The 18,106-nt window shown below is 37.1% G+C and overlaps 1 protein-coding gene across 1 annotated transcript in view; it reads left to right on the top strand.

Annotated features, from left to right (window-relative positions):
• The window catches only part of LOC121513496 (lysophosphatidylcholine acyltransferase 1), a 49,297-nt gene that overhangs the window by 11,450 nt on the left and 19,741 nt on the right, over nt 1–18,106 (top strand). Inside the window, exons 4-6 of the mRNA XM_041793286.1 lie at nt 11,879–11,991; nt 15,373–15,433; nt 16,842–16,900. Coding sequence (XP_041649220.1) covers nt 11,879–11,991; nt 15,373–15,433; nt 16,842–16,900 — 233 coding nt within the window. The remainder of the gene's footprint in view (nt 1–11,878; nt 11,992–15,372; nt 15,434–16,841; nt 16,901–18,106) is intronic.

Here is an 18,106-nt window from a genome sequence, read left to right on the forward strand (position 1 = left end):
CCAGCCACTGGTTAATCTGTATTCCTGACCACCATTACACCATAAAGATAAAAGAAGACTCAAATATAAGTTAGGGCATACAAAAATATTCCAAGGCACTGAACATCCACCAGAGTTCAGTTAAATCCATCATCAAAAAATGGAAGGAATATGACGCGTGTGTAATTCTGTCTAGATTACACCGTCTTCACAAACTGGGTGATCGTAAAAAAGGAAGCTAGTGAGAGAGGCCACCAAGACAACTATGACTACTCTGAAGGAGTTATAAGCTTAAGCTGCTGAGATGGGAGAAACTCGTCATACAACTGTTACCCAGGGTCTTCACCAGCCAAAGCTTTATAGAAGAGTGATAAAGATAAAGAGAAAACCACAGTAATAATTGGATATCAACCTTAGTATGTCAAAAGGCATGTGGGAGACTCAACAAGATGCTGTGTTTGGCGGACACCAAACACTGCACGTGACCACAAACACACCATCCCCACTGCGAAGCACTGTGGTGGCAGCATCATGCTGTCATGTTGTGGGGATGCTTCTAGGAAAATCTTGGAGGACAAACTTATTCAATCTGCAAGAGCTTGGAGGAAGATTTATTTTCCTGCAAAACATGGATCACTTGTTGCAGAAGAAATGGTTTAAAGACAACAAGGTGAATGTTCTGGGGTGTCTTTATCAAAGCCTAAACCTCAATCCAGAGAATTTGTGTCTGGACTTAAAAAGGGCTCTTTATGCACGATCCACATACAATCAGACAGAGCTGGAGCAGATTTTCAAAGAAGAATGAAGTAAAATTGCATTGTCCAGATGTACAAGCCTGATTGAGACCTATCCACAAAGACTCAGTGCTGTGATTGCAGCCAAAGGTGCATCTGCTAAATACTGACTTGAAGGTGGTGAATTTTAATGCAGTCACTTAATTTACCTATTTTTTAACCTTTATTTTGTCATATTTTAATTAATTGACATTACTTTGTAGAAATCTTTTCTCTCTTTCTTTTCTCTTTGACACTAAGAAGGACTTTTTGTAATTTATTTTTGTCAAAAAAGCAAAATTATATTAACCCCGACTGATTTATAAATTAATGAAAACAACCAAAGGGGTGAAAACTTTTTACAGGCACTGTATTAGTAATTGGTAAAGGCAGTAGAAGGCTTTATCAGAAAATCCCTAACCTTGAGTGTGTATGAAATTATTTCCATAGATAACGCATTTTTAAATGTGAGCTTCACTTCACTTCACCTCACTTTAAAAGTTAGTTCCATAGAACTTTATTGGGGATTTTTAAACCATGGGGTTTGCACTGTTATTACATAAAAATGAAGAAATTTAATTCTCTTTTTCATCTTCCTCTCAGAATAAATGAGCATGTTTTCTAAGTAAAATGAAAAAATGGGACTCAGTTTTAGTGCTTAATTAAAAAATAATCAAAACTGACATTTAGAGCCAATAACTGACATAAACCTGCTGTGTCTATTATTTTGTTTTTTTTCCCCCTTGTAAATCTCTCTATTAACTCATTGAGTGCCAGCCCTTTTATGAAATGGAAAGTGGCTTGTGCCAGTGTTTATGGCCATTTTGAGTCATCTTTCAAGACCCAAAGAATATTTCGTACTATGACCCCTAAAACACTGAATAGCTCAAATGAAAGACGAAACTCTATTTCATCAAGCAAAAAAACATTTGTTTGCAGCTTATTCCATTCTTAATTTTTTTGAAGTTGAATAGAGGCTAGTTTCACCAGAAAGACAACTGTTTTTTTCTAGAAAGCAGAGAAAAATGCATTTTTGTGAAAGAGAGTCTGTCAAGCAAAACAGTGATTTGAATGTTATAATTTTGCCTACAATGACATAAGACATCTGAAAATTGTATTACAAATGTTATTTTATTGTAAAATAAATACAAAATACGGCACAATACATCTGGACGGCCGCCACGGGACCCCCTATACGCCTGCTTCCTCTCCTGCTTGCTTGTCCCCTGGCACTGCCTGTAAATTATAGAAGTAATAAAATATATAATATGTTATATATATATTATTTATATAATATATAATCTAAATATATATATTTTTTGTCCTTACCTCTTTTTCCGCCAACAGACAGTGTTGCAGAACTGCATGGGGCTTGCTCTTCTCTGAAGTCTGCTTCTGAAATCACATTAGTGAACGCATGAGTGATGGTTTCATTCAATACATTTGGCTGAATAATCAGAGGGTTTCTTACGTTAACTTACCTCCATCGCTCTGTGACGGAGAGCAAGATCTGCTCCGCTCATTCGTAGGGATGTCACGATTACAGATTTTCTTTGTGCAATTATTGTCAGAGAAATAATTGCGATTTTACAATTATCACGGTTATTTTTGCATTAATTAATTTCATACTACCATGAATAAGTAAAATCACATTAACACTCCTTATAGGTCTTGTATATTTTTATTTATTTCCATCCAAGAATGCGCTCATAACAAAATAATATATCAACAATGTAAAGTAACCAAAAATTACAAGAAAAATGATAATAATCCCATTTGGAAAACAAAAAGTAAGGAAATTTGTGTTTGGTAGATTATTTCTTTGATGTAACAATGCTTCTTGGTAATAAATCTTGTACTGTGGGAAGGCCTGTTTATTACCCTTTTAAAGGTTGCCACATTTGTAAGGATCATGCATTTGTGGGATGAGCAGCAGAGCTGAGTATGTGGCACAGTGACACCCTGGTAATATTTTTTGTATCCAAAAAAATCCCACACGGCTGACCTCAACCGTTTATTCAGAGGGAATAGCTCTTCCTCTTCCATGTTGTAGCGTGTTTGGGACTGTGACATGCCTCTGCCTGCAACTGCACGGAGCAACAGGAGGCGGTGACACGCAGATGTTATGTAACTTTGTTTTCGTTCTGGGCGAGTTGTGCTGTTGTACCATTATGGTTCCCAGCATAATCTTTTATGAAAATTGATGGTATTTAGGAAATGTTACAATTAACTCGTAAAGTTTAATACCACAATTAATCGTGAAAACGGGTAATCGTGCCATCCCTACTCACTCAGCAGCCATTCCTCAGAGTCCGGGTCGGAAAAGTCTGTCTCTGAAGTGTCGTCGCTGTATGCATCAAGCTGGCAAGTAGGTGCCTTTTCTCTCCGACGCACGGGGGAAACCTGGCGGCATTCTTTAGCCTCTTGGCTGGCCGAGGCAGATGAATGAAAGCGCTGATCCCTGGATTCTGCATGACTCGCTGGAGTGAGACAGCGCTTAGTTTCTGTCTGCAGACTTAAGGGAATTTCATAAACTTCAGGTTTATTGGCCCGACAGTTTCACAGAACACCGTCAAGCGTCACGATTCAAGTCCTTTTTTGCCCCCCCCCCCCCCCCCTTCTTCAGTGAGCGCACATCATACATTTAATTATAGATTATTTAAAATTCAGCGCACTGACATCTTGGTTGCAGTGCATTTTTAAAAAAGTGTCAGCATCCCAAATAATTTTATAAGACTTATATTGATAATAAATTGACACCAATTAAATAGAAACACATTAGGCCTATTTCTGCAGACATTGACTGAGACTAAATAGGTCAAAATTCATCATCATATAGTCAGGATTCAACAGGTCACAGAAGCAGCTTTATCCCTTAAAATGCACTTTGAATAAATCGTCCATATTTCTGTAATCTAAAGGTTCACCTTTCAGACATCAATAGACCTCTGTGTGAATGATGGAGCTTTATTGTTGCTGTAATGTGAAATATCACACGCATATATAAAGTAGAGGATGTTAAAATGATTGTGTCCCTTTACTTTGATAACAAATTGGAAAATAAAAGTAAACTACAATAGAATAAATAGTGTTAGCACGCAAAATTTCATGGGAGAGGATCCCTAAAACCCCAAATATGGCATAATCTAATGTCATTATTTAACTTCCTTTCCTTGTAATGTTAAGTAATGTAAACTGTCATCAGAACTTAATCGCACTTTGTAAAATATATTTTCTTTAAAGAATAATACCAATTTTTAATATAGAAGTAGTTCATTTAAGGGACCCAGCTTCTTTTCTCATTTCTCTAGTACTACTTCTCTTGAAAAAGCCAAAGTGACTGATTAAAAAAATGCAATATTTCTTATTATAGTACTCGATTAATCGTCAGAAGAACCGATAGAGTACTCGACTACAAAAACAATCTATTGCTGCGGCCCTAGACGTATATATACGTTAATGGCACTCGTGCGTTGGCTTTTAAATGACGTATATATACGTCAATGGCACTCAATGAGTTAATGCACCATAGAAGCACACTACATGAGAGGGGGTCACGTGACAGTGCCCCATCCAATAGTATACAAAAGCACTCCGGAGTAAAACTCAAGCTGCGGGGCGTCAAGGGGGGGCTTGCTTTGAGCGTTCCTTTCTCTCTCTCTCTGCACATCAGGCCGGTGTTTGTATGATACATATGATCAAGGTAATACGTATACAGCGTTGACCGAACATAACCTTATCTAGGCATCACACATTAGTAAATTAACCCCAAAGATATCTACTTATGGAGATCGGTGCCATCCGTGATCACTCAATAAATGCGCAATAAATGCTGTAAACTCATCCTCTCCTGTTAAACTTCAACTTCTGCCATTGTTAAGTTTGTGAATTTATGAAGAAACTCCGTCAAGTTACCGCGCTGATTCTCATCGTGAATGAATAAACATCAAACTTACTCTCGCAGATCAGCTGTTTTAAATCAACTCACGGTTGATGATAACACTAAAGCAGAAACACAGTTAGGGAGAGAACGTTAGCAGAACAGGTGAGAATCTGAGAGCTGCTGTGGGTGTGCAGCCTATGAGGGAGTGGGGAGGCAAGATGAGTTTATGTTAGTTTAATTTTGAGGTAAACACCAATAAAACATAGCATTAATTAGGCTATGATTAAAATTGTCAACCTTGCTGATAAAGGTTTTTTATAATAAAAGACAGATAAAAACTTAAAATATTGCCTTTGTTATTGCAACAAGGAATATGATCATTAAAATAAATGAGAATTTTTGTGACTTTTTCAGATAAAGGTTAGTTTTTCTGAAAAACAACAGTCTGTGGTAGTTTTTGGTATAATATCCTTGTTGATGTTTAATTGTAACTCATGTCAATGTCAGTAACTAATGTCAATGACAGTTTTTAAGGAAAGAAAATCGGTTTAATATTAAATCTTTATCAGGAGTTCAGACCAGGAAAATTCATTTGAAAATGGTCAGTCAAACTGGAATCAGCACCAGTCTGGTTTTATTACTCTTTGAAGTAAACAGAATTTTATATATTAAGCCACATAATTTTGTTCTGGAAGTACACAAAATTGATGCATTAAACTTTAAAATATACAAAATTTAAGTTATTTGTTTTAAAATTATGTATATATATTTACAGCACAAACTGGGGCAGGGGGTGAAATAACTGTTTATTAACTGAAATCAAGGAAAAGAGTTCAATTATTTGTGATTATGATCATTCCCATAATCGCCCAGCCCTACTCATTTTAATTATCATTCAAGAAGTGTAAATTGTGGATTTAAAGAAAAATTAGCCAGTCAAATCCTGACTACAAGTAATAATAAGCTACCTCCACTACCTTTTTTTTGCCCAGATGTTAAAGGCCTCTTGATTTGTTTCATCATTTTATTTAGATCAAAGGCTTAAGGACTAAATTCCCATACCTCACAGTTCCAGATGTTTTTAGCCACAACCTACACGTCTGATTCTGTTCCTCTCCAGTCAGTTTAATAATGAATTCCTAAATAAAGTCATCATCTAGCTGCCATTGTAACTACAGACTGTTGAGGGAGGATTGATGACAGCTAAATGAAGCTGTCTGTGCACCATGCATGTCCGCATGCTGAGGTCAAATGGGTCATGCTCTGTTGCAACCAACACACACTAGTGAAACAGCAGATCCTATTAACTAGCTTGTAAGTTCAGTTACCTGTCTTGTTGCCAGTTTAGAGATTTGTCCTTTTGGCCTCAGCAGAAGGATGTACTTTAAAAGGCCTCGGTGTTTGTTATTTTAGTCATCCTTTCTCCTCCTCCTGTTAAGCCATTATACGCATCTTTGTTACCTCTTGTATGATGGACAGTCGTCAAGACACTGCAGGTTACTTGCTTTTATTGCAATGTCAGGACACCAGATTATGGTACATTTGCTTATTGATCAATTTGTGCAAGTAATTACATAAGAGACGATATGATTTTCTAGGTTCACAGTGCTGTCCTTAAACAATTGAAAGGTTATGTACTGATGCATTTGTTTCACCGTAGTTTGACCAGTCTTGACAGCGATGCAGTAGGAAGCAGGCATCCATTCCTGAGCAGGCAACTGGTGTTCAGAATAAGCATTAAGACCTTATCAGCCAAAGTGACGTGTGTAGAGTGTCTCTCAGAGTACTAGCTGGAGCTCTAATCCCTTCCTGTCGCAGACAGCTCACAGCAGGAATCAATTTCTCCTCTAAAGACCTGTGGCTTCAATCCGTTTGTATTTCACTTTATGCTTTCCTCACACACTTTGCCTTGTTGCAGGGTTTTTATTTTTCTTTGATAGCCTGTTTTCCTACCAGAATAATTTAATCTTCCTGTGTTTCTGTTGACTGATCACAATAGGTAAAGCAGGCTATCAACACTGATTGCTTGACTTGATTGAAATTTAAATTCACAGATTCCTTAATTGTTTGATTTACAATTCAATTTGTTATGGATTAATGTGGGAATATTTCTGTAATAAAGACCTATGTATCTTTAAAGGGATATTTCAGTAAGGTTGCCTAGAGGCCGGCTCATTCTTGCCGAAAACTCTCCAAGTTAAGCCGAGCAGCTGTACCTGTCTGTAGTGCTGTGTAGCCTAGCTTCCTTGCTGGTGCCCTTAGCACAATTTGTGTAAAGAAGCAACACACACTGAAGTCTCTGAGGGCTAATGCCATGACTTTTGCCACGTACCTTATACCCGTGGTTCTCAAACTGGGGTCCGCGAGCCACAGCTTGGGGGTCCGTCAAATGATTCAAAGTAAATCATTAAAGTAATGCTATGTCATTAAAAATCAAATAAATACATATAGGGACCACAGTGCCATAAAACAACCATACTAAACCAATGATTCCCACATAAGTCAGCTTCTATTTTGATCACAAAACATATGAAATTATAACTTGGTAGTTTTATTTTATTTTTTCGTTGGCAAGTGACCATGGTATAAGCGGGTTAGTGCCCTTTGAGGTGTCCAATTATCGCCGTCCATTTATCCTCCAGCCAATATGGTGATATTGACCGGTTCCAACTCAAACAGGCCTATAATGCACTGTGCAGTGACGGTGGTTGCCAAGCTCTGTGCGGTATACTTATTGCATAAAGGATCGTCTTGTGTGAGGAGGACTGATAAAAAAGGAGTAGTCCTATTGAAAGAGATGTATCTCTGGTTTTATATGAATACACTTGGGTCTTATCAGACCACAGACTAGGGTTTCAAGGAGTGTGTCATTTGTTGCTGATGGCTATCCACCATGGAGGTCTCTATCATTGTAGCATTGTGAGGGAAAAAGTTTCAGCCTCCCACATTTGACCACTGTCCTTATTCAGTGTCCAGGCCACACTTGTATCTTATAGCGCCATGAGTCATGTGTTTAGCTGTGACTCAAGTTTCATTGCTTTCCTTTGTCATTTTTAGAGGAAACATCAAACTGTGAGCCTCTTTTTCATATTCAGATTTTAAAAGCCCAGCGCACCATAAAAGATACCTTTTGCTGCTGACAGCACTGTCCAGAGTGAAACACAGGAGAAGGCTGCAGAGGAAGTTGTAACATTAAGTTAGCACAAGTGATTTAGCCAGCGTCACTTTCAGACATCGCTCTGAGGAGAGCCTCAGAAAGCAGACAGTTGTCACACTGCCTTCTCACCTATAGCTAGCTGTCTGCCACTGAAGACATCATAGTAGACCCACCCCCCACTCAGACTTTACCTTCCTTCGTGTGAAGAATATTTAGATCTGTCATTATACACTATGTGCTTTTTACATTTGTTCCAGTCTGATGCTGAGAGGGAACTCTTGGCTCTAAAAGGTAGAAGTCATGGTCTTATTAGTCATGACAATATTAATGAAACTGTCACGTGTTGAGTGCTTTGTTTGTGGGTGAAATCAGGATGTTGCATTGGTGGTGGTGGTGTAATATGGCCTGCTGTGACCCTTTTGAGACATAAATAAAAATAACCATACAATAAACCAAGGTTATTATAGTTAACTAAAACTAACTAAATAACTAAAACTAAAATTTGAATATCATTTTAGTTAACTGAAACTAAATAAAAACTAACTAGTGTGCTTACAAAACTAACTAAAATAAAATAAAAATAGAGACAGAATTCCCTTAGTTTTACTCTTTGACACAACCATACTGACAGGCACCTACACCCAGGTTTCAGGGAGTGTAAAATGGCATGAATTGATTGGTTACAACTTCACACAGTGGTAGTTTTATGTCTGGAATTGTATTCAAACATCAACTTTAAATCAATAAAATGACAAATGAAGTGATGCATTTTTGAATGTTTTTAAAAATGTATGATGTTCACTCAGTCCTGACATGTATCCGAAAAAACTAAAAATAACACTGAAACTAATAAAAACTCAATTAAAACTAAGCATTTTTGCAAAGTAAAAATTAAACTAAACTAACAAACCTGAAGTAAAAACAAATAAAAACTCAACTGAAAACGAGAGGGAAACCTTTTTTCCTGTCTAGACCTGATATATATGTGAACTGCTTTTCAGGCCTGTAGGTCTGACACAGTCACCACATATGGGGCCTGAGTGATGTCCCTGTTTGATGGAATTTAGGGCTGAACGATTTTGGAAAATAATCTAATTGCAATTTTCTTTCCCCAATATTGCAATTGTGATTTGATATGCGATTATTCCTTAACCTTCTTTTATTCCTAAACAAGGGCTGAACAATTCTTTAAAAGTGCCTAATTCTAATGATTTTTACTCGTAGTCCACATTGGATATGAATTGCTGCATTGAAGGGTTTTTGTCATTCTTATATTTGATAAGAAAAAAGTACAAAAATAAAGGGGGTAGGATTTTTTTCCTTGACTATTCTAAAGAAATGGAACCTGAATGATTGCATGATATTAGGGATGCTCCAATCCACTTTTTTTCATTTCCGATCCGATTCCCATAAATATGCGCCGACACCCATACTGATTCTGATATATATATATATATATGTATGTATGTATGTATGTATTTTTTTGTCTTTCTTTTTTTTTTTTTTTTTTAATTGTTATTGTTGTTGGTATAATGTGTGAGGTTACATGAGGCTGTAGGAAACCACCCAGCTCCTCTTATTAAAAAGCAAAAAAAAAAAGAATTGAATTTAGATGTATTCCAAACAAATTTATTTGAACTACTACTAAAAATTAAATAATATTTATTAGTAAACTAATTACCTATCATTTTTTATGAATATGGGCTTGAAATCCCTGTCTATAATGCTTTTTATTGAACCTCCAGCCACTAAAGACCACTGTAGCTTCAGTTAATTGTCGCAGCTTTCCTCTCCGACCCTTCACCAGATGTAAACAATGAGAAGCTGGGCGGTGGCTAAGCTGTTAGCGTATAGAAGGAAGACCGTGGTACGACAGTTTTCCAAAGTAGTAAATGGAAATTAAGTGGTATGTGGGCTGTCGAGGGTTAAGCTCACGTATGAGTAGTCACCTGAAGTGAAAAGAGGCCAAATATCAAAGCACGATATTAATCTGCAAAGAGGAACGAAAGCGAGCGGCGCTAGCTTTCAATGCTAGCCATGCTGTACAGAGTATTATCAGGCTAACATCACACCCACTTGTCTTTGTGTTCTCTCATCTTTATACTAGTTTTGACTATTCTAAATATAGATTTACGTTTAATCGACTAAGTAATTATACCGCTAAGAACATCCCTAACTAATACTAACTCGGTTACACACAGACAGTCTCGTATTAGACTGCAGTGCGTTCATGGTCTACTGCAAACTTTAGGATGGATTTGGATGGGTCATAATAATTCCTTCAATTTTGGTAGCTTCCTAGCTCTGATGTCCGTGCTTGTGCCCTATAGTGTAAAATCTTGTCTGGTCTTGTCTCCTTCTTGTGAGCCCTGATCTCGTCTCATCATGTTTAGGGCTGGCTATTGCTAAGAACCTCACGATTCAATTTGATTTCGATTCTTTAGGTTGCGATTCAATTCTATATCAATTCGATACTGATTTAAATGCTTTGATGTTGATTCAGTAAGAAGCAGAAATACACAAATGACCTGTTGACAATTTTTAATAATTATTTTCATGACCATGTGAACATATGTGGTAGGTCACCTCACATTTTTTAGAAATAAAACATCTGAAAATAAAGATTTGCACAATAATAACTTATTTGTGCATAAGTAGTACAAAAGTAAAAAACATGCCAGTTCTGTATAAACACTGAAAAAGTAAAGTGCATGTAAACTTTAATAACATTTCTTTCCTCTTGGAAATTGTGATAAACCTCACATAACATGGTTATGGTTGGTTGTTGTTTGGTCGAGTGCGGCCTCCATCCATACAACGTGAATCACACGCACAGTGACCCCCACTGGACAGGAGGTGAATCGATTCAGAGGATTTGCTGAATCGATATTGAACTGAGGGGGGAAATATTGTGATGCATCGATCAATCAATATTTTTACCCACCCCTAATCTTGTGATAAAAGTGTCTCGCCACATCCCTAATGCTTACTATGAAAATAGGGCTTGCATGGAAACTTGTAATAAAATGGGATAGGCAACAACTGATCCATGACAGCCATAATATTATGACAGCAACTCTGCAGTAGTTTATATAGTGTAAGACAGCTTTGAAATGATGTCTCACAGTCTGTTATCAACTGAAGGATATAAAATGCACCCAAGCAAGATAAAAGTGCATAATTAATACATTAATTAACTGCAGTTTGGTGTCAGTTTCACCTCTGATCCTGCTTAATCTCTTAACTCCATCACTCCACTGTCCAACATTATTGATATTTGGCACTAGTGGTTCTATAATTGTATCACATGAGCCAGGATGACAATATAATGTGGTATCAATATTTTGTCCCACCTCTAGTTAGGAATATTGAGTGCTGAACAAGACCTATGAAGAGTTAACAGGCCCTGCTGATGATATATTTTCAGTTTCAAGCTTTCCAAGTATAATGCTTTCTACCTGCCTTTCCAGTTCATTCTTTGAACAACTTGTCTTATTCAAACTGAAGTGTGGCTAATGGCTTGCTCTTACGGGTAGTTTTTTCAGGTATGTTTCCAGATAACAGGCTTTTTATTTAACAGTACTTACAGTCATATGAATGTCACATTAATGGCACAACATCTCATCCACTCATCATTTCTGTGCAGCTCTTCAGGAGAGTGAGAGTTGAAATTATGTGTTTTGATTGAGGACACCATTAGAGTGGCTATTCATATAAAGAGGAGCTTTGCCTTTTTCCATGGCTGTATTTTCAATGTAGCAGTGCAGTATTTGTTTCTCTGAAGCCATCAGACTGTTTTTAAGTGTTGATCATAATGATTGTTTATTTTAGGAATGTTTATTGTTCACATAGTTTTGCCTTTGTCTGTTTATAAATGAAAGTGCTAGGGAATGAGTCAGAGTTCCCAACTCTCATTCCCTCATACAGCAAAATGCAGTAGATATAGATCATGTAGTGAAGCTTTTGTTGCATAATTAAAATATAAAATATATATATATATATATATATATATACACATGTATATAAAGCAGAAAGGTTCCGGTGCTCATTTTCATTTCTCAACTCATTCTCTGCTTTTCCTTCCAGCCTTGATAAAGTACATCAGGCCGGTGTTTGTATCTCGGTCAGACCAGGACTCCAGAAAGAAGACTGTGGAGGAGATCAAACGTAGAGCGCACTCTGGAGGGGAATGGCCTCAGGTAAAAGAAACAAACTCTTCTGCACACTTAGTGTCTTTAATTGTGAGCACACAAACACAACCTTGCAGCACCTGATTTCAACGTTTACAGACTTAAGGCCATTACACATCAAGGGCAATGCGAATAAACATCACGAAAATGTGAATAATTTGGAGGCGAATATTGTCGGGCCTTTCTATGCACATCAGGAGCGATGCAATTTTGGGAATAAATGATGCACTTTCTAAAAACATTTTTGCTGTGAAAGTCTTGGTTGTGTTTTCTACTGTCCTCTTATGAACTGTGATATACAGGTACATCTCAAATTAGAATATCATGAAAAAGTTCAATATTTTTTGTCACTCGTTTCAGAAAGTGAAACCCATATATTATATAGACTCATTACACAGAGAGTGAAATATTACAAGCCTTAGGGAATTCATTAGTGGATGTTCTTTTTTGGGGGGGGCAGAGCCCCTCTCTGGTTTTATCTAGCCCTCTCTGATTAAATACACTAACACAAGTCCAGTTCTCCAACAAACAACTTAAAAATCCATACAGCCCACCCTTTTTTAAACAGGTCTTTCAAAAAGTATCATTCTGCTTTTTAATGGCTGCATTGTTTAGAATCAGCTGAATACCCCTGCTAAAATGTGTTATGATTAATACAACATATGGCATATTGCCTTAAATGTACCAAAAATCCTCGTCCATTCTACTGAAAAAATCACATATGCCTTTCATTTTTCCACTGTTTCCCATACATTCATTTATTTGTGGCGGACCGAATAAATAAATTAGGCCCCCCATAAATAGATTCAGGCGCTACCTGTTCGCCTTCGCTCTGCGAATGTAGCGTGTCGTTAAAATAACTATATCGTGAAGACCCGAGTATGAATTATGTGGACGTTTTGAGCCGCCAGGGTGCATTTCTTGCTGGAGTTTCGCTCCTCCCATTGTCCCTGAATGCATCTCTCACAGCAGAGAGCTGTCTTTTTCTCCTTTGCCCATCCAGAAAACTCCTGCACATGCGGCCGGATTTTTTTATATCAGCGGCGAGAGAAGCAAGGGAGAAGAAGGTAAACAGAGCAGCGTGGCAAGTTAGTGGCTAGTTAGATCATTTTATAATCAGCAATAGTAAACATAACACAACACATTTCAGGACTTTCCATACACTGTAAAAGACAGAGTATTCCATGATTTATGTGTTTTTGATTTTTTTAGTAAAAGACTAAGTCCATTTCAAAATAAAACTGCTAAATTTGACTTTATATTGATTTTTACTTTCCGCATACAATTTTGTAAAAAATCCAATAGAACAGTCTATTTTAATCACCAAACTTGTGTCATTTGGGGCTGAATTAAATACACCCCACCCCCCTCCACAAATAGATTTCGGTCCTGTGGGAAACAGCGTTTTACCATTAACAGTGCCAAAAGTAGTGTTAAATTTTCTCAGTTCTGGTCACAAAATGTCTCAAATGAGATTTTAAAAGCACATAGGAGCCCTGATGATAGTCTTCCCAATTAACTAAGACCACAGCAAACAAAATTAATATTATGGCTGCACAGTAGAGTAGTGGTTAATGCTGTCTGCTCACAGAAAGACATCTCCTGGTTCGAATCCCTTGCTGGGCTGGAGCCTTCCTGTATGGAGTCTGCAAGCTCTCCTGGTGCATGTGGTTTCCTCCTACATACATCATGTTTGATGGGTTAATTACTTACCGGTGGTGTGTAATTGTCTCTTTACGTTTGTCCTGTGATATGCTGACAGTCAGTCTAGTGTGAGCTGCCATTTAGAGAAAGGTACACTCCTGATTGGCTGCAGTCTGAACAGGATAAGTAGTTAAAGATAGAATCATAAAAATGATTAAAACTTACATGCATCAGTGGGTCAAAAATGACTTGGTGAAGTTGTTTTCTTGTAATTTCTTTGTAATTATAGGCTTCTATCATTTAGTATTTAACAATGTTTCTCAAGAACATGTTTATGATCAGTTATCTTGAGACACTGCAAAGAGGGCAGGTCTCAACCAATCAATCAATCTGATATGTTATTATAAAGACCCAGCATCAATCCATACACATATATTCCATATGTCCCTGCTTTTATTTATCCTCCTCATATGTGGGACAACAAAAGCTGTTTGCAAATCCATTCACAAGATTGTCATGCATTATTTCGCAGACTGAAAACAGACAGATTTGTGCTGCTTTTAAAGCACACGTGGACAACCACATTGATTGCAACTCCATGCACACAGTTCAGAAATCTGCAAGCATGAATTATAAACCAGTTGAGACAAACGGTGCGGTAATTGTCCCTAATAAAAACACAGAGAATCCCTTCTCCTGTTGTTCCCAGCATGTGTAAACATTTATGCGTTGGAGTGTGTCAAAATCATGCCCTGTATTGATTCTGTACGACAGTGCATTTTATTTTTCAATACGGGCTGATCCTGTACATGGAAAAGGGCAGTAGGCCTGGACATGGGCAAGCAACATGTGACCCTGACCAATTCATTATAGATTATTTTAATGTAGCGCCATGAGGACACTAGTGTATATAATGTGGATCTATCTGTCTGACTGTCACATGGACTTGTTTTTCACTCACAGACTCCAGGCTAGACTCAGTCATAGAAGGGTAACATGTTTTATGATCAAAAGAAAACTATTCTGTATTTTTGACACTTTTGCACATATTACACGCCATGTTTTGGTCCATATGCTTCCATTCATTCACGTGCATCATACACAAAAACACTCATTTTCTCCTGTGTCACAGTGTTTAATGTGCTTCAATTGATAACTAGCAACACATTTAGAGATGCATATTTTATACTAGATATGAGCTGTTGTTGTCAGAGCTGTCCACCTTTTAAGAGAATCATCCTGGGCAGCTTACTGACCACAGACAAACATGTGTTTAACATTAGGAATGCACACATACGTCGGTTTAACATATGCACTATCCTTCAATGTCGGCCCTGTTGACAAACATCGGCCTAGTATTTTTGAATTAAAAGATATCAGTCATTAGTACCTCTGTTTATCTGCTGTATCCATCAATATCATGCTGGTATCTGGTATGTCTAACTGCTGAATCAAACTGGAGATTTTTTTTACAGGATGGAGGAAGTGACCAGTTAGACAAGCTCTGATCTGTTTTTTATGGTCAAATGTGGGAAAAAAATGTTGGCATACCAGCATTCTTACAGCAAAAGAAGTAATAAAAAAAGACATCAGTGTCAGTATCGGCCCTAATTTTCCCAACTGGTGATTTTCTGTTTAACTGTTCTGTTCTTCTTACATGTTACTGCTTGCAGTAAACTGAAAGCTTAAATGCTTTACAGCTTCTGTTTTCCAAATAATGTGAACTATTTTTTTTGTGTCCCACAGATTATGATTTTTCCTGAGGGAACATGCACCAATAGATCCTGCCTAATCACCTTTAAACCAGGTAAAGCATCCTACCTGATCATTTTCCTCATTCAACTTTCATTTCTTTTTATTCCTTTGATGTTCTGCTGGAGGCTGTTTACTCAAAGCATGCTCTTATGTCTCATACCCAGTCTAGTCTGAAAATACTTTATTTTTTAAAAATGTGTACATGCCTGGTATCCAGTTTTTTAAGGAAGTGGGACTTAAACCATTACTCGCTTTGCTAAAATGTTATGTGAGAGTAGAAGAGGTTTTAGACTGGATACCCATGAGGCAAACATTGTTGATACTTACAGTTCCTATAAAAATGATTCCATCCCCTAGATGATTTCCCCTTTTGTTGATTGTCTAAATCAATCATGGTTTATATAATTGGCCTTTTTGACAAAGAAAATCACCAAAAAACATTTTAATGTCAAAGTGAAAACAGATTTCTACAAAGTAATGTCAATTAAATAGAAATATATTTTGAAAAATAAGTGCATTAATATTGTAGCTGAACTCCAGGGGATGTTAATTGCCTTCGAAGTTTTTTGTAGTCATCCTTACTAGGGCTGTCATGATATCAGATTTTCACTTCATGATTATTGTGGGCAAAAAAAGTCTCTAACAATATTATCACGATATCAATAAAAATTTAAATAATAATGGGACAATCAATCAAATTTATCTTTAACTTTATTTATGTTGTGTTCTCTCTTTTGGCATCTGAATTACACTCAAAATACCTGTCTAAGGAGGTACTGAGATAATATGAAAACAGTAACTGTACAACTGCATATAAAAAGTGCAGTTACACTTGATAGCTAGTTAAAAGGTAACCAGATGAACTGATAAACAGAAAATCCACAAGGTGCAACATCTGCTATTACTACAATAGTAACTGAAACAAAATCATTTATTGATAGCAGGGTACACAGCATTTGTGTGCAACTGAAGAATGACAACTAATAACTTTGGAATAATCCAATGTCTACTGACCGATCCCTGGCATATTTTTCTTTTTCTGTTTCCAAACTGTGTTCAAGTGGCACTGGGTCATTTACACGATATTATCATATGCACTAAAATGATATTGAAATTTTATTTTTTAATATCACAATTATCGTCAATACCGGTATATCGTGACAGCCCTAATCCCTACTTGTTTTTTTGTCTTAATGATGTAATGTAGCCAGGGACGCTTATTAACCAGTGAATGGACCTTCCAGACACAGGTGTCTCTATAGTATTGTTACTTGCTTTGCTATCATTTGAAATAGTAGGTGAGAACAACTGGTTTTCCAATAAGCTTGCACATCAACCAAACATTGTTGATACGTATAATGAAGAGATCTAAAATACCATTTTGTTCCTTTATCTTTGGCCCAGTTTATTCTTTGCAGATTTGATTAAAATACTTCTTGTGCCTTTGTTTGCTGCTGCAGGGGCCTTCATTCCAGCTGTACCCGTGCAACCTGTGGTGATACGGTACCCTAACAAACTGGTAGGCCTTTAAATGACTACACAACATGGTAACAAACAAACTAATGACTGCAGAGGATGTATAGCTGGCATCCCATATGTGACACAAAATGTCATATGCAACTTTAAATATGGTGATGGTAGAAGTTTTAGTTACATGTGAAGCCTGCAACATGATTGTGCAGTATTCACTTTTAAAAACAGTCATACCCTCCTCAAATTTCTGCCACAGTATATGGTGTTATAGCCAGGTGTTGAGAAAACAGTTTATAAGTGCTTGCCTGTGTGCATGAGCAATATGAGGCGACATGTACAGGATGGAATGAGTTCATAGTTGAAGCACTATTTTTAAACTGGATTTAAATGAGCAACATTAGGATGGAGGATCAATTAAGGTTTCTCTCTTTTTCTTCTCATCTACAACATGGACACTCTCTTTTGATCCCTCACTTTCTCCCTGAGGTAATATGAGAAATATGGTCAGCTATTTGTGTATAGGATCTGGGAGTGTGAAGTTATGTTTAGTGTGCTTTTAAACAGATTAAAATTAGGCTTAAATATTATTTCTGGGTTGTGCCTCGATGACGAGCTCTGCCCACGAGTTCATTTAATATGGGTAGCTTATTTATTTATTTATTTATTTATTTATTTAACCTTTATTTAACCAGGAGAAAAAAAAAACTCATTGAGATTAAAAATCTCTTTTTCAAGAGTGTCCTGGCCAAGACAGGCAGCAGCACAGTCAGAGTTGCAGACAAACAATGGGTAGTCATACAAATAAAATGTCAAACAACAGTACATTGAAAGAGAAAACAGCAAGTATTTGTTAAAATCAGCTACAATCAGAACACATCATTCAAAACCATGGACACAGCATGTTTGGATTTTTTGTAAATCCTTTCACTCCTCATCACTGATCCATAGAAGTGTTTTCAAACTTGCGTTGCCGTGGATCACATTAGAACCAGCGGTCCATGTTTATCAGTTTGACTTCAGAGAGGAGCAGAGCACGGTAACAGAGCTGTGCCAGGCCATGGCCCACGAGTTTAAATGCACCAGTGCACACAGTGTGTGCGCGTTTGTTCTTCACCAAATTAGCCTGTCATCATTAACAGGAGTTCTGTCATCACGTGAAGCATCTTCTCACACAGTGATGCTGCTGGCGGATAAAGACATATTCTAGAGGAATTTCTGATGAATATTCACTCATCAGCACGGTCTTAATGAC

The sequence above is a fragment of the Cheilinus undulatus genome, linkage group 8, assembly GCF_018320785.1.
Source record: "Cheilinus undulatus linkage group 8, ASM1832078v1, whole genome shotgun sequence".
Taxonomy (NCBI): domain Eukaryota; kingdom Metazoa; phylum Chordata; class Actinopteri; order Labriformes; family Labridae; genus Cheilinus; species Cheilinus undulatus.